Raw genomic sequence first — 16600 nt, 5'->3', positions numbered from 1 at the left:
CTTCAGCTAAAAAAGTGTGTAAAGGTTTAAAACTGGCATGTATGAAATAAAAAACACTGATGATAATGATGATGATGAGATAAAATGTTCCTTCATGTTGAGCTAAAACACTCAACAAGTCAATGTTCAAGTCTGTGATAAAATCTGTATGTATGGGATCCTAGAAAGTGATCCTTCTTCAGAATGCTGGAGAAGTTGCTATTAATCTAGAATGTACCTTAACAGTAGTTTTTTCAAAGTAAATTTGATTGACATAGTGTAATACATCATTTGGTTATTCACCGACGACTTAATAGTAGAAATGTTTGAATTTAAATCATGAATGTGCCACTTTTTAGTGACTGAAAATGTTCGAAAAAACTGTCAGATTACTTGCCCATCCAGACAATCAGAACTTCTTAGATGTTTTAAAGTGTATGCATAATTTATAGGACAAATATTCCAAGAAGCTTCAATGACAGCACATGTGGATATTTTTCTTAATCTAAATCAACAGACTATATCAAAGATGACATTGTAAAGAATGTTCACAAAAGGTTTTAGATTTTTTATGACATTATTGTTTGTGTATGTTAATTATTTAGTTTTTAAGTAATTTTTTATATATGTAGCTGAAGACGGTCACACAGTGACCAAAACTGGTACTACTTCTTATGAGATAGGATAAGATATTGCATACAGGGTTATACAGTGCTGATTATATTAGGTAAGTTTGATAGGGTGCAGGTGTTTTTTCAGTGATTATAAGTATTGTGAGAACCCACCTCCTGAAAAGATAGAGAATTCAGTAAGTTGAATGTTCAGGGTTCAAACAGATCTGTGGTTCATAGACTAAACAGTATTGTCTTAAATAAATTGCAATGACAGAAATAAGTTCCTATCGGGAAGAAGTGACACTGGCCAAGCTTATGCCATGTTCAGTCATAAAATGTATGCCATATTTTGTACAGTAATTTTAAGTTGTGTCGTGTTGCTAGACTCGAAACAAAGCTAATTTAATTTTCATGAATACTGTACTTTAAGTGGATATATGTACATATTTTATGCAGTTTTTAATTAGGAGTAACATTGCTGGGAAGAAAAATATGAAATACAAAATGTAGTACAGTAGAAGGGAAGCGGGCTAAAACACACTGACTTGTGTTTTTCAGGCCTGCACAATTGAATCCATGTGACTAACAAAGCAGATGGTTAGGTGGATATTTTGGCCAAAACAAAACATACAATCTTCTACCATCAACTGCCCATTTTCAAACATAACCTACCAAGTAAAACAATAACAACCATGAACTTCTAAATAATGCAGTTTTTCAAAACAAACATATCACTAAAAAATGAATCTACGATCAATAACAAAATCTTACTTTACCTTCAATTCTGCTTCTAATTCCAAAATCACATTATCGATGTCAGCAGTTCCTTCTTCTTCAGTACCATCTACCACAATGCAATCCTCATCACCAGAAGAGGAGTTGCCCGGAGACAGTACATCACTGTTATCGCCCTCGGACTCGATATCCATTATTAACAATCTGTAATAGTGAAGACAACACATGAGTTTATGAAATCAACTATGAAAGAAATAGCCTAGAACGGGGCAGCCATGAGTAAGAAGTGGGGAGTGGAAGGATGTTTATGGCAGAAGCTCTGGAGTACAGTCAAGGATGTATATATTCCACGACTGATAATTTTAAAAATCTTATCATCCAACATATCATAAATTATAATTTTCATTTCCGTGTTGACGTATAACTTATATAATAGGAATTAATTGAGGGATGTTCCACCATTCAACACAATCTATAATACCGGTTTCGACTCCCTTGTAATCATCAGTTCACATTAAATAAATAAAACAAAGGATCTTAACAACAATTAATATGAAATCTAACTTTAAATATATTTACAATAGTTGACATGGGTTAAGTGGCATAAAACACATTAATATTTAAATAACATCCTATGATCCAGGTCACAGATCACTGCAGTGCGTTTGAATGATGTTGAACAGAGCTTTAAGATAATGCATAAAAACTTGAAGTTGAGGAATACTGTGAGGTTCTGATTTGTTGCTATGGATAATAAAAAACATATGTTAAAATGTTCAAATATTTGTAGTTGAATTGTCGATGGAGAGTAAAAACAGGCATCAAACTTGATGATCTAGTAAAGTGCCTATGTTAATACAATTTGCAGTTAAAACGATTAGCTGAGGAGTTGGAGGAACATCCTTCGTTGTTTTGTAACATCTGCTTGGTTGTTGAAACTGTCGTTATTGTTGTTGAAGTAAAAGTAAACGATGGTATGGCCTAGGTTGTATGGCACAGTATCGTAAAAGGTGGATGTCTGAGGAAAAAGAAGGAAGAAAGAAAGAAAGGAGTACTAATGTATGTGTTCATATTTAATTATTGGAAAGTGGTTTCATAGTACTTGCTCCCTTATTCCTCGCACTCGTTAACCTGCCGCCAGAAATGTAGAAGGTGTACAACTCGTCTGCGTCTGCGTGGAGTTTATCGCTGAATTTGAGAGGGGGAGGGTGGAGACTTGCTTTGGATTGGCTGTGATGTGGAGGGGATGTGAGAGAGTGGGGAAGTGATCCGTTGTCGCACTGTTCTACCTAGATACGACTTGAGAATGAGGGGGTGGATGGCCTCGTAAAGCATGTTTGTTTTCTCGACGGATTCATTCAGATTGTGATTAAAATTGACTCGTTGATCCAACGATATATAAATTTCTACAATATTGAGCAGAGGTCCCTTTTCCATAATTTCAATAATTTGTAAGTCCTTGTCTATACCAGAAAAATTGTGATTGGATTTGTGCATATGTATTCCCATGGCAGAATGCCTGTTATGCTTGACTGCATTATTAATGTTTGTTGTACCTGGTGTTAAAGCTTCTACCTGTCTGTCTGATATAGCTTGCTATACAAGACTGCCACTGTAACCTGTAAATACCTGATTTACCAAATTTTTCAGATTTATTCACTGTCCCTGGATTGTGGAAGTGAGATAGATTGTTGTTGGTTGTCCTGAACACTATTTTTACCCTGTGTTTTTTAAACAAGTTTGTTATTTGGTATACAGAATCGTCGTTGAAGGTGAAAACTGAATAAATGTCCTGCTACTTTTCTTTAATAAGAGTAGATTTTGGTTTATTTTTAATTTTAGATATTATCTGGTCAATGAACCTCCTGTTATACCCATTAGAATAAGCTATTACCCCGATGGTATACACTTCTTTTCTTAGGTTGGGATGAGATAATGGTACATTGAATGTCCTGTGGACCAAGCTATAAAAAGCAGCTTTTTTAAATGGGAATTCGGATGGACTGAAAGTTGTTTGATAGTACTGTTGGTTTGTGTAGGCTTCCTGTATATGTCATAAGAAAGAACGTGTATATATAACGTGACTAAGTCAAGAAAATTTAGAGAATGGTTGGATTCTGTTTCCAATGTGAACTGTATATGGGGACTCAACTTGTTTAACTCATCTAGTATGGTTAGGCTGTTGGTATGTCTTCCATCTAAAATTGTGAAGGTGTCATCGACAAATCTAGTCCAGAAGAAAATGTGCTCCATTTTGCTGATGTGTGTATGCTCCAGATGGTCTAAATAAATGTCCGCCATGATCCCCGATGCCGGAGATCCCATTGGAAGGCCGTTTTGTTGATATATTAGCCCGTTAAAAACAAAATTATTATTGAACGTATATTTAACCCAACTAATAAATTCTTCTATTTCAAGTCTATTTGGTTTACTGTGCTGTCGCAAGTTTCCGTGTATAATGAAAATGGTCTCGTCTAAAGGAATACTCGAGTACATATTCTTGATGTCGAAGGATGCTAATGAATGATAAGATTGAATTGTGAGGTTTTGGTGTTGTTTCAAAATTCTAACGTGTTTTTACGGAAGTTTTTGCTTGAAGGACATAGTGTTTCTTGAGGAAATTTTGGATGAATTGAGCTAATTTGTTGGTAGGGCTAGGTCTAAAATTAATTATTCATCTCAGTGGGGTGTTTTCTTTATGGATTTTAGGGAGTGTCCTTGCTGTTGGAAGCTTGGGATTCATACTTACTAATTTACTGGAGTCTTGTTCGCTGAGTATAAATGAAGTTCCCTTAAGAAAAAGTTTCAAATTTTTCTGTATTCTTTGGGTGGGGCCGTTTTTTATTATTCTGTAATTTCCTTCTGGGAAAAAGTTGGTGTTTTTTTTCAATAGTCTTCCTTGTCTAGGATGACAGTAGTATGTCCTTTGTCTGCTTGTGTAACTATGAGATTGTTAGTTTTTATTTTCTTTTTTAATTGGTTGATTAGTTGGCATTGGCTAGAATTATTGTTAGCTTTGTTTTTCTGGTTGTTAATTAGTTTGGTTAATCTTCTTTGGCTTCAAATCTAATTTCTTCCTGTTGCTGTGTGGGGAGTTTACTAATAGCATATTCCATACTCATTGCACCTATTTTCAAGTTCCAAAATATTAGACTGCAGGCTTTCGGCACAATCTGCCATTAAGACCAAGTCGTCAGCATAGGCCAGACTGCTTACTACATTTCCACCTAACTGTATCCCTCCGTGACACTTTATACCTTTCAGCAGATGATCCATGTAAATTACGAACAGCAAAGGTGAAAGATTACAGCCTTTAAGTACCCTGAACCAACATCTCATTCTACCATCAATTTTCACTGAAGCCCAATTGTCAATATAAATGCCTTTGATTGATTTTAATAATCTACCTTTAATTCCATAGTCCCCCATTATGGCAAACATTTTTTCCTCAGTACCCTGTCATATGCTTTCTCTAGATCTACGACACACAAACACAACTGCCTACTCCTCTCGTAGCATTTTTCAATTACCTGGCGCATACTAAAAATCTGATCCTAACAGCCTCTCTGTGGTCTGAAACCACACTGGTTTTCATCCAACTTCCTCTCAACCACTGATCGCACCCTCTCTTCCAAGATGCCAGTGAATACTTTGCCTGGTATACTAATCAATGGGATACGTCGATAGTTGTTGCAATCCTTCCTGTTCCGTTGATTTTAGATAGGTGCAAGTACTGCTTTTGTCCAATCTGAAGGTACCTTACCAACACTCCATGCTAATCTTACTACTCTATGGAGCCATTTTAACCCTGCCTTCCCACTACACTTCACCATTTCAGGTCTAATTTAATCTATTCCTGCCGCTTTATGACAATGGAGTTTATTTACCATCCTTTCCACTTCCTCAAGCGTAATTTCACCATCATCATTTTCCTCCTCCCTATGAGCTTGGTTGTTCGCAACACCACCAGGAAGATTTCCTTTTACATTGAGAAGATGTTCAAAATATTCCCTCCACCTCTCCAGTGATTCCCTGTGATCTACTATGAGTTCACCTAAATTACTCAAAACACTGCTCATTTCCTCTTTCCCCCTCCCTTCCTAAGATTCTTTATTACTGCCCAGAAAGGTTTCCCTGCAGCTTCCAGGTTATGACCAAAATCTTTCCACAAATTCTTTTTGGATTCAACAACTGTTTCATTCTGTTTCTTTCATCTACGTACAAATCCCTTTCTTTTTTTTTTTTTTCTAGTTGCTTTACGTCGCACCGACACTGATAGGTCTTATGGCGACGATGGGATAGGAAAGGCCTAGGAGTTGGAAGGAAGCGGCCGTGGCCTTAATTAAGGTACAGCCCCAGCATTTGCCTGGTGTGAAAATGGGAAACCACGGAAAACCATCTTCAGGGCTGCCGATAGTGGGATTCGAACCTACTATCTCCCGGATGCAAGCTCACAGCCGCGCGCCTCAAAAATCCCTTTCTGCCCCGGCCCTTGTTTGGAGTCATTTCTGATAAGCCTTCTTTTTACGTTTACAAGCTGCTCTCACTTCATCATTCCACCAAGATATTCACCTTTTCCCATCTTTACACTCAGTTGTTCCTAGGCATTCCTTTGCTGTTTCTACTACAGCATCCCTGTATGACAGCCATTCTCTTTCTATATCCTGAACCTGCTTACTGTCTACTGTTCAAAACTTCTCACTAATCATATCCATGTACTGTCTAATTTCGTACTGGAGATTTTTTACCCTTATACGTTTGCAGACAGATTTCACGTTCTCTATCATAGGTCTAGAGATACTTAGTTCACTACAGATCAGATAGTGGTCTGTATCATAGAAAAATTGGAAAACTCGTACATTCCTAACAGATTTCCTGAATTCGAAGTCTGTTAAAATATAGTCTATTATGGATCTGGTACCCCTAGCCTCCCATGCGTAGCGGTGAATAGCCTTATGCCTGAAGAATGTATTCTTAACTACTAAACCCATACTAGCACAGAAGTCCAGCAAATGCTTCCCATTCCCATTAGCTTCCATATCTTCCCCACATTTACCAATCACCCTTTCGTATCCTTCAGTTCTATTTCCAACTCTCGCATTGAAATCGCCCATTAGCACTATTCTATCCTTGCTGTTGACCCTGACCACGATGTGTCTCAATGCTTCACAAAACCTGTCAACTTCATCCTCATCTGCACCCTCACATGGTGAATAAACTGAGACAATTCTCGTCCTAATTCCCCCAATTGATAAATTTACCCACATCATTCACTCATTTACGTGCCTACCAGACTCTATGTTGCATGCAATGGTATTCCTGATAAACAGCCCTACCCCATATTCTGCCCTTCCTTTTCTAACGCCCGTCAAGTACACTTTATAACCTCCTATCTCTTCCTCGTTATCTCCCTTTACCCGAATATCACTTACTCCTAGCACATCCAGATGCATGCTCTTAGCTGACTCAGCCAGTTCTACTTTCTTTCTTCCATAAGCCCCATTAATATTGATAGCTCCCCATTGAATTCCATTTCATTCGCCAAGTTGTTTCCAAGGAGTCCCTCGCCAGCCAAACGGGAGTGGGACTCCGTTACTCCCATACGTCTGAGGCTTGCTTAAAATGTTCTGAGCTCGGTAAATTAATGAAGCAGGATGCTACCCTATTTACATATAGTCCAACTGAGGATCTCTCCACTAACGGGTTACGGGAATATTACGTTAAAAATGGATATGCTAAAATTTCTATTTATTCCCCTCAGGGTATTAACACTAATATCAGACAGGTAAAAATTAACTGCAAAACTATTTTAGTGGTATTATTGAACCCTGGATTATATGTAATTACATATTCTTTTCCCACATTTGCAGCTACAAGAAAAGCTAAAATGTCAGTGAATCACACTAACAGGACCATTATTCCAGGAGTTTAAAGTTACATAGTTTTACATATTTCAATCCATAAAAAATATTTTGATAAATATTACACATTATAAATATTTTGAAGGATATTGCGCATTTGAAAGATAACATCATTTTTTTTCACTAATTTTTACATCGATTTAAGTTTTTAATGACACACTTGTACGTCTCTAACATCAAAAAATAATTTAAAGAGGTATTCTGTCAAAGAATCCCATCCCATAGCTATGTTGACTGTGCAAGTCCTGGGTGTCTCAAGCTGTGTCTATCAATCTTCCCTTGCACAAACTTTGTCACATTGTTCTCTTCTCGGATTTAGCCACTCTTCTTTTTTGATCCCTTCGCCAGTTCTCGGTTTAATGTCACATGTCAAAAGCGCCTTGAATGATTTCAAAGGAATTGGAAATTTATTGAACATCTCCCTTGGTAAGTTATTCCATTGTGAAACACCACTTCCTATAAACAAATATTTGCCCCAATTTGTCCTCTTGAATTCCAACTTTATCTTCATATTGTATCTTTCCTACTTTTAAAGACAACACTCAAACTTATTGGTCTACCAATGTCATTCCACGCCATCTCTCCACTGATGCTCGGAACATACCGCTTAAATTAAGAACTAGTGTTAGGTTCAATGGTCCAACCAATCAATACACTTCACTTTCCCAGTGAGAACACATTCAACATAAAAACATATTATACATTCTTTGGTACATTCTTTGGTACATGTTTAGTCTAATTTAAGACTTCTTCAGCCATAGTGTCTTATAACAGATGATACATCATTATTACTGTCTAATAATTTAAAAAAATGGATGAATCCATGTCCTTAACAAAATGTTTGAATATACACTAAAAATTGAAACCTGTTTCCAGCGGTTACACAGTACATAGTTAAGAGGAAAATAAATCAAATTAAACGGCACTTAAAAAACTTAACAGAGAACAAACATCAGATGAACTGCGCCAATAAATAAATAAATATCAGGTTGGGCAATGTGACGACTAATAAAGGAACATGGATTGGGTCTGGGCAAACCTATCAGGACCATAGAGATACGAAAGTTGCGCGTTTTCAGAAAAATCAACGGTGATCTTTGATTCAAGATATTATTTCCAAAATGAACATTACAAAGAAATTCGGAGCAAAATCCACCTATCTCAACAATCCAGTTACACAATTTACAAAATACAAATTAGATGTACTTGCCAAGAGCTTTACTATTAGATCAAGATGTTAACTAAATATATCTTAGCATAATCAGAATTCTACAATACAATGTTGAGGGTAAGAGGAAACACAAGATACAAAATACAATATTAAATGAAATTTAACGTGCTTTCTAAGACATCTGAGAAATTGAGTGCCGAGTGTGTGCAAGTAGGGCAAACCCCTCAGTGAAAATACAAGCGAACATCAAAAGTGAATTAAAGTGGAACTGAAATCGACAGTGCTTACCCCAAGGTAGCCCATCTCGGGAGCGAGGATTCGCCGACATGCGTCTGATCACTGGACTGACAAGAGAACGAAAGACCACGAAATCCTGGCTTGTTCACTTAAAAAGGAAAGTCTGGCCTTGGTGTGATTACCGAGTGACCAATCAGAGCACAGGAGCTTGCCTAACGCCACCCAGATCCACCAATCATAACCCTTTATCCAGTCGCGATGTTTTCACTTTGTTCCAGAACATAGACACTAATCGCAAACTTTCCATCTTCCAGAATTAGTAAGGACATACTTTTAGAATCGACAGGGGCCAACACACCCGGTTTCAAAAGTCCTACCAAATATCACAGAACAATCTGGTGGTTACTTAAGTAGATAAAGGGAATACAATTAAAATATACAATAATCTTTTACACCATACAGGTTAGATAGCTAAATGGAATACGAATAAAATATTCTAGTAAATAAAAGGAATACAATTAAAATATACTACAATAATCTTTTATACCATACAGGTTAGGTAGCTAAATGGAATACGAATAAAATATTCTCCCACAACATTCCACATCATACAGTAAACACTTCTTAAAAAATATTTACATATAAAATATTCTACAACAACATTCCACATCATACAGTAAACATTCCCTAAAGAGATTCTGCACAGGTCTCATAAAATCGTCCATCACTTTCTTGTAAAAATTCTTAAAATGTTAAAATTTGAATCTAAATGATATTTCTTGAAATATGACATGCGGTGCTGGTAGCCGGTCGCTTCAGTATGTTGACTGAGGGAGATTTGAACACTGGCGTCGGAATAAGAAAATGGGACCTTATCCACTTCAGAATTAGATATATCTCTTTCTTTCCAGACCTTGCATATTGAAAGGAATCTTCATTAAAACTAAAGCTTTTAGTATTCTGAAGTGGGTAAGGTCCCATTTCCCTATTCCGAGGTCAGTGTTCAAATCTCCCTCAGTCAGCACACTGAAGCTACAGGCTACCAGCACCGCATGTCATATTTCAAGAAAGTTACGGACATTTTTATGGAAAAAATAGTGTGCATTGTTTTTGGTGTATTTTCAAACATTTCGTAAAAGACATGGATTCATCCATTTTTTTTAAATTATTAGACAGTAATAATGATGTATCTTAATCTGTTACGAGACGCTATGGCTTAAGAAGTCTTAAATTAGACTAAACATGTACCAAAGAACGTATAATATGTTTTAATATTGAATGTGTTCTCACTTGTAAAGTGACGTGTATGGATTGCATGGACCATTAAACATAGCATTAGTTTTTAATTTGAGCTGTATCAATACAGATCTATATGATGAAGTTTGTAAATTGTAACATACCACTTAGTCAAGCAGCTCGTCTCCTTTCTCCCAAGTCTTCCCAGCCCAAACTTTGCAACATTTTTGTAATGCTACTCTTTTGTCAGAAATTGCCCAGAGCAAATCAAGCTGCTTTTCTTTGGTTTTTTTTCCAGTTCTTGAATAAAGTAATCCTGGTGAGGGTCCCATACACTGGAACCATACTCTATCTGGGGTTTTACTACAGACTTGTACGTCCTCTCCTTTACATCCTTACTACAACCCCTGAACACCCTCACAACCACACGCAGAGATCTGTACCCTTTATTTACAATCCCATTTATGTGATTACACCAATGAAGATCTTTCCTTATATTAACACCTAGGCACTTACAGTGATCCCCCATAAGGAACTTTCACCCCATCAACACAGTAATTAAAACAAAAGGCTTTTCCTATTTGTGAAACTCACAACCTGACTTAACACCGTTTATCATCATACTATTGCCTACTCTCCATCTCACAACTTTATCAAGGTCATTTTAACGTTGCTCACAATCTTGTATCTTATTTATTATTCTATACAGAATAACATCATCTGCAAAAAGCCTTCTCTGATTCCACTTCTTTATTCATATAATTTATATAGCCTCTATAAGAAAACATAAATGTCCAATAATACTGCCTTGAGGAATTCCCCTCTTAATTATTACAATATCAAATAAAGCTTCGCCTACTCTAATTCTCCGAGATCTATTTTCTAGGAATATAGCAACCCATTCACTCACTCTTGTCTAGTCCAATTGCAGTCATTTTTGCCAGTAGTCTCCCGTGATCCACCCTATCAAATGCCTTAGACAGGTCAATTGCAATACAGTCCATTGGACTTCCTGAATCCAAGATATCTGATATACCTTGCTGGAATCCTACAAGTTGAGCTTCAGTGGAATAACCTTTCCTAAACCTGAACTGTCTTCTATTGAACCAGTTATTAATTTTTCAAACATGTCTAATATAATCAGAAAGAATACCTTCCCAAAGCTTACATGCAACGCATGTCAAACTGACTGGCCTGTAATTTTCAACTTTATGTCTATCACCCTTTCCTTTGTACACAAGAGCTACTATAGCAACTCTCCATTCATTTGGCATAGCTCCTTCATGCAAACAATAATCAAATAAGTACTTCAGATATGGTACTATATCCCAACCCACTGTCTTTAGTATATCCCCAGAAATCTTATCAATTCCAGCTGCTTTTTTTAGTTTTCATCTTTTGTATCTTATTGTAAATGTCTAGCTTTTATTGGTTACAGATTATGCTGAATGACGCACCTGTAGGCATGAATGAAGGCACTGAATGTGTAGTGACAATGTTAGAAGACATACCGGTAACGAGATTTAGAAAGTTGTGATGAATCAGTAGGAGAGTATGATGATCAAGATGGCAAAGGATTTAGCCACTATCCGCTTAGGGCCTATTGTTAATAGTACTTTTTTCACTACAATTGTTAAGAATCTCTTTCTTTTTATAATTGGCTTGACGTCACACCGACACAGATAGGTCTTATGGCGATGAAGCGATAGGAAAGGCCTAGGAGTGGGAAGGAAGCGGCCATGGCCTTTATTAAGGTACAGCCCCAGCATATGCCTGGTGTGAAAATGGGAAACCACGGAAAACTATCTTCAGTGCAGCCGACAGTGGGGTTCGAACTCACTATCTCCCGGATGCAAGCTCACAGCAGTGCGCTCCTAAGTGCACGGCCAACTCACCCGGTAAATCCGTTTCATTGCTGGATGCAAATTAATGTTGAGTTGTATTCACGTGTTTATGATCATCCTACATCAAAAGACACAAATACACTGATCTACAGCATATTTTTTTAAATGAAACATTCAGTTATCCTTGCAATAATATTTTCATTTACTTTATTGTGCAAAGTGGTAACTTCAGAATTTTTGTGAATTCACAAATAAGGCACTGAATTGTGAATCAAACTTATTGCATTTCTGAAATTGAATTTGAACCACCTAGATAATACCTGCAGTAATAATACCACTACTCTGAACATAATCTCACATTTGCTTTTTGCAGTATTTTTGCCTTTCGCACTCAAGTTTCAACAATGTGGGCGAGCATATGCCTATGAGAGATGGTAACAGGCTCTGTGATCATTGTAGCACATAAAAGACTGTAAAGCACTCCAAATCCTGTCTGCTCAAAGTGTGAGGTCGTGCCTTGTTTGGAGAGCTTTGTGCCATTCCATACAGATTGAGACTGCATTCTTTATGATGCTCCAACGATGAAAATTCTATTTTAACCCCGTTGTATTGCAAATAAAAATCAATGACACATAATACTCCGTAACTGCAATGGTGGCTAAATTTTTAGTAACAATAACAAGTAATCTGTTCCAAAAACACTCCCAATCCAGCTGTACTCAAAAATTGCAAAAATAGTTTTATGTTTAAAAACATAATTCTTGTCCTATACAGGCTTATGTTGTTATAAAGGTGCCTACTGAAATTACAGACTGTAATGTCTGTTGCTACAACTGATCAAGTCTATTTATTCCTCTTGTAATTTCCCTCCTATGGGCCTTATGTCAGTGCCGTCAACATGACGTGTAAGATGCCGTCAGGGATCATAATAGGCCTTCAGTCACTGGTGAATAAGGTGCCTTCCGAGTACATCAAAGTCGACGACTGTTGGTTCTTAGATGGCTGAAGAAGCCAATTCTGCCACATCAAATCTGCCAAAGCTCCTGGTTATTGTGGAACAAGTTGGTCATATCTTCTCTGATTTTCTTGTTCTTTAGTATGATCTCTTGTTCATCACTGTGTTCAAAATGTTGAAGATTGTTGTGGAAAAAATATTACCACATTGGCCGATCCGACACCACATTCTCCCACTTGCCAAAGTCGCACTGGCACTACTTCATATATGCTTGAAAATTTCCTCTCACTGGTTTCTCTGTCTTCTATGATTATGTGCTCCATCCTTCAAATGGAGGGTTCAGTGTCAGAGGTGACTAAACACCATCTGCCACATTTTTAGTAAATGAAGGATAAAGTCAACAAGGAATTTAAAATTATAGCAGCTTTCAAAATCATTTATTGAAGTACCTGAACAATGAGAAAAGTATCCGCTTTAATAATGAAAAGTATTCTAAAGTTACTCTTACGCTAGTATGCGTATTTGAACCACAAATTCTACAAATTATGCCCTCAAAGAAATAACTATAATATGTGCTCTGACAGCATGTTTTAGGGTGTAAAGACAATGGAGAGATTTTATTTGCTCTTAGGATAATTGTACATATACTATCACAGAAATTAAACTATAACATGCCCTCTTCATCCTGATCTGCTGTTGCCTCCATTGTTGCCAGAGTTCTGTAGAACTGACGATGAATGGGAGGGATAAACTTCAACGCCTCCAATAGGTCATTATTTTTGTAGTCGTTATCCTTGCCCGTGAGGATAAAAGAGTGGGGTTGTGCCCCTAAATCCACTTGGGCGACCAACTGTTCTCTTACTCAGATCAACAGTCACTGGAACAAGTTCTTGAAAGTTGTAGAAAGCTGTGAACTTAAGTGGACAGTCTTTATCAAGAACAATATGTTGAATCTGAAACCACTGCACATTTTGTCCTGCGATAGATGTTTCCTTGTTATTGTTCTCATTCTGGAGTTGTTTGTAGGAATAGAACATGCTGTTGTCCATGTAAGTAACATGGAAATGAGGTTGTTTTTTTTTTTTTTTTTTTTTTTTTGCTGATGCAATGGCGGTAAACTAGTTTTCTGGTGTAAAGATATCGGGCATACCTGAATCATTAGTAGGGCCCGGATATTTTTAAAATGGATATGCGCCATTACAAATGCATATTTTGAACGTTAGTGCACATACAGGGAACCTCGTAGACTGGCATGGGTTGGACAGGATGTCTCTGTTCCGTGTCGCTGCATCCAAATTCAAGATCGCCATGTTGACCGCCAACCTTCGCTAGAAGATGGCACATTAAGAAGAGAAGAAGCAGCATACACAGGTATATTTTTCTCTTATGTGAGATTGATTATTTAAAATTTCTGAATGAAATGAAAAATCTAATGAACTCTGTATGTTGTACATCCTTTGACAACACGAGAAGCCTTCCCCTGATCAAGGAAAGGGCTTTCAGTGTCACAATACAAGCAGGTAGATGGATAATAACCCATTCCACAACAGCTATTTCCTTCTTTCTGACGTTCTTTTCTCCTTACAGTAGACTACCAATGTTTGCTTAAACAAGTGCGTTCATCTGTTAACTTACTGGTCGTCTATTGCAGTGTTTTATCAGATTAAACTGTAAAAATGCCTAAAGATAAGAGCTCTAGGTCTTTTTTAATTAAACAGTTGATATCAGGCAATAGTGACTATACAAGTGATGGCGATGTAGTATACTGTCAAGTGTGCAACAAGAGTCTAAAATGTGATAAAAAATTTCTAACTGAACAGCATTCGAAAACAACTTCACATCTCAGATCAAAAGACCAGAGTAAGAATACGCAACAGCTACTTTTAACTGACATGAACACACGGAATGAAGTTAGTACAGTTTCAGTTGATATATGTAAAGCTTTTGCATGCAGCAACATTCCACTGTATAAATGGAATAATCCACATCTACGCTTGTTTCTCGAAAAGTATTGTGCTAATCAAAGGATACTAGATGAATCTACCCTTAGGAAAATATTTACTTTCACTGCACGCTTCTGTCGATTCGATACGATCAGACATAGGAGGGAACTGTGTCAGGATATCGGTAGATGAAACAACCGATTCGTGTGGTTGATACATTGCGAACTTCATAGTGGGTAAATTATGTCCGGAAGAATCCGGCAAACCTCATTTACACGTAAAATAAGTACAAAATCTTGTTTTATCCACCTTCTCAATACATATCAATCATGCAATGTTTACAATAACATTACAATGTTATAAGGTACTAGTTTCGGTCCTATAAGGATCATAATCAGCCTAGCCAAGACAGGTGTAAACTACATTACTAAAACAGGGTGATGCAGTGAGATGAAAGATGAAATGATGGCCTGAGAATGTGGTGAAATGATATACATATAAAATAGTAATATATGAACAGTTGTATGTGACAAAATTATGTTAAATAGTGACAATAAAATCTTTAAAATTACAGTATTAAACAACTATTGTCTTGAAATAGAATAAATCATCTGCACAAGTGGTTGCGCAAGGAAATTGCCCAATTATAATTAAATTCCTGCGCTATCACGATCGAGGTCGTGTGTGGCGAGCCAAGCGTGCACTCAAGGGGAGTGGACTTCTTCTCACAGAGTCCCTCACAAGTGTGAGGAAAAGTATATTAAATCGTGCTAGGGACTTTTGGGGACCAAGAAACTGTTGGACTCAGGACGGGAAAATATGTGTTTTGAAAGATAACACAAAGTTTCAAATATGCACGATTGCGCAACTAAATGCCTTAGCTGTGTAGGATGAACGAGTGGACTGTTCAGTTTTATTATGTGTGTTTTCAGTAGTTTACATTTGTGTGTGAGTGAGTGTGTGCATGTAATAGTCAGTGGATGTATTCAGTGCTGTTCTCAGGTAAGCTCATCTTATTTCATGTACCTACTATTAGTTTTCCTGTTATGTTGGTAGACGAATCTATCCCTTGTGTCAACGACCCGCATTCCTCGCCTCCCTTCTTAACTCAACCCTCACCCCTCCCATACCCTGAGGCAACGGGATCCATTCAAAGGAGACAGCTGATGAATCACCCGAGAGCTCTCTCTCGTGTTGTCACCTAAATTCACTATCCATTGCAGCTCACCTAGAAGAACTACAGGCAATTTTCGAAAATAATAAGGTGCATTGTATTGGCATATCAGAAAGCTGGTTACGTGGAGATTTGCCGTCATGTGCTGTAAATATCGACGGATACTCGCTCTTACGACATGACCGTACTGACAGACGAGGTGGTGGAGTAGCCTTTTACTACAGGAATGATTTAAAATGTAAGATTATCTGCACCTCAGACCCAAGCCACCCCCTGCGACCTGAGTATATTGTATATTGTAGACATGTACCCCCAATTATTTTAAATAATATTGTCGTGCCCTATTGTACGTCAGTAAGAAACTTAGGCGTTATAATGACTGAGACACTAAATTGGACTGAACAAGTGACAAATACATGCCCTAAAGTGCAGAAATCCCTTTTTCCTCTCAAACGCTACTCTACTATATTTCCACAACATCCCAAAATACAACTGGTAAAATCCCTAATCTTACCAATCCTAGACTACTGCGACACTGTACTTACGGACATATCTCATGACAGTAACAAGATGCTTGAACGGAGTTTAAACACCTGTATTCGATTCGTATTTAAGCTGCGATATGGTTCTCACATTTCACCTTATTACAGGGAGTTGTCATGGCTTCGTGTTCATGAGCGTCGCAGTCTCCACATGTTGTCCCTTCTGCATGGAGTTCTAAACACAGGTGTACCGAATTCTCTCTCTTCAAAATTTAATTACCTCTCCTCCTATCATAACCACGATACACG

The 16600-nt window shown here is 37.3% G+C and overlaps 1 protein-coding gene across 5 annotated transcripts in view; it reads right to left on the bottom strand.

The window, feature by feature from the left end:
• LOC136876439 (probable ATP-dependent RNA helicase DDX60) overlaps positions 1-16600 on the bottom strand; it is a 131683-nt gene that overhangs the window by 74234 nt on the left and 40849 nt on the right. For all 5 annotated transcript variants that reach the window (XM_067150414.2, XM_068228433.1, XM_068228435.1 and 2 more), the window contains one exon: positions 1370-1532. In XM_067150414.2, the coding sequence (XP_067006515.2) occupies positions 1370-1522 (153 nt within the window). In that variant the 5' untranslated portion in view covers positions 1523-1532. The remainder of the gene's footprint in view (positions 1-1369; positions 1533-16600) is intronic.

The sequence above is a fragment of the Anabrus simplex genome, chromosome 6 (genome assembly GCF_040414725.1).
Source record: "Anabrus simplex isolate iqAnaSimp1 chromosome 6, ASM4041472v1, whole genome shotgun sequence".
In the NCBI taxonomy this organism is placed as follows: Eukaryota; Metazoa; Arthropoda; class Insecta; order Orthoptera; family Tettigoniidae; genus Anabrus; species Anabrus simplex.
Note: the sequence above shows the minus strand (reverse complement) of the source record. Positions and strands in the feature narration are given on the sequence as shown.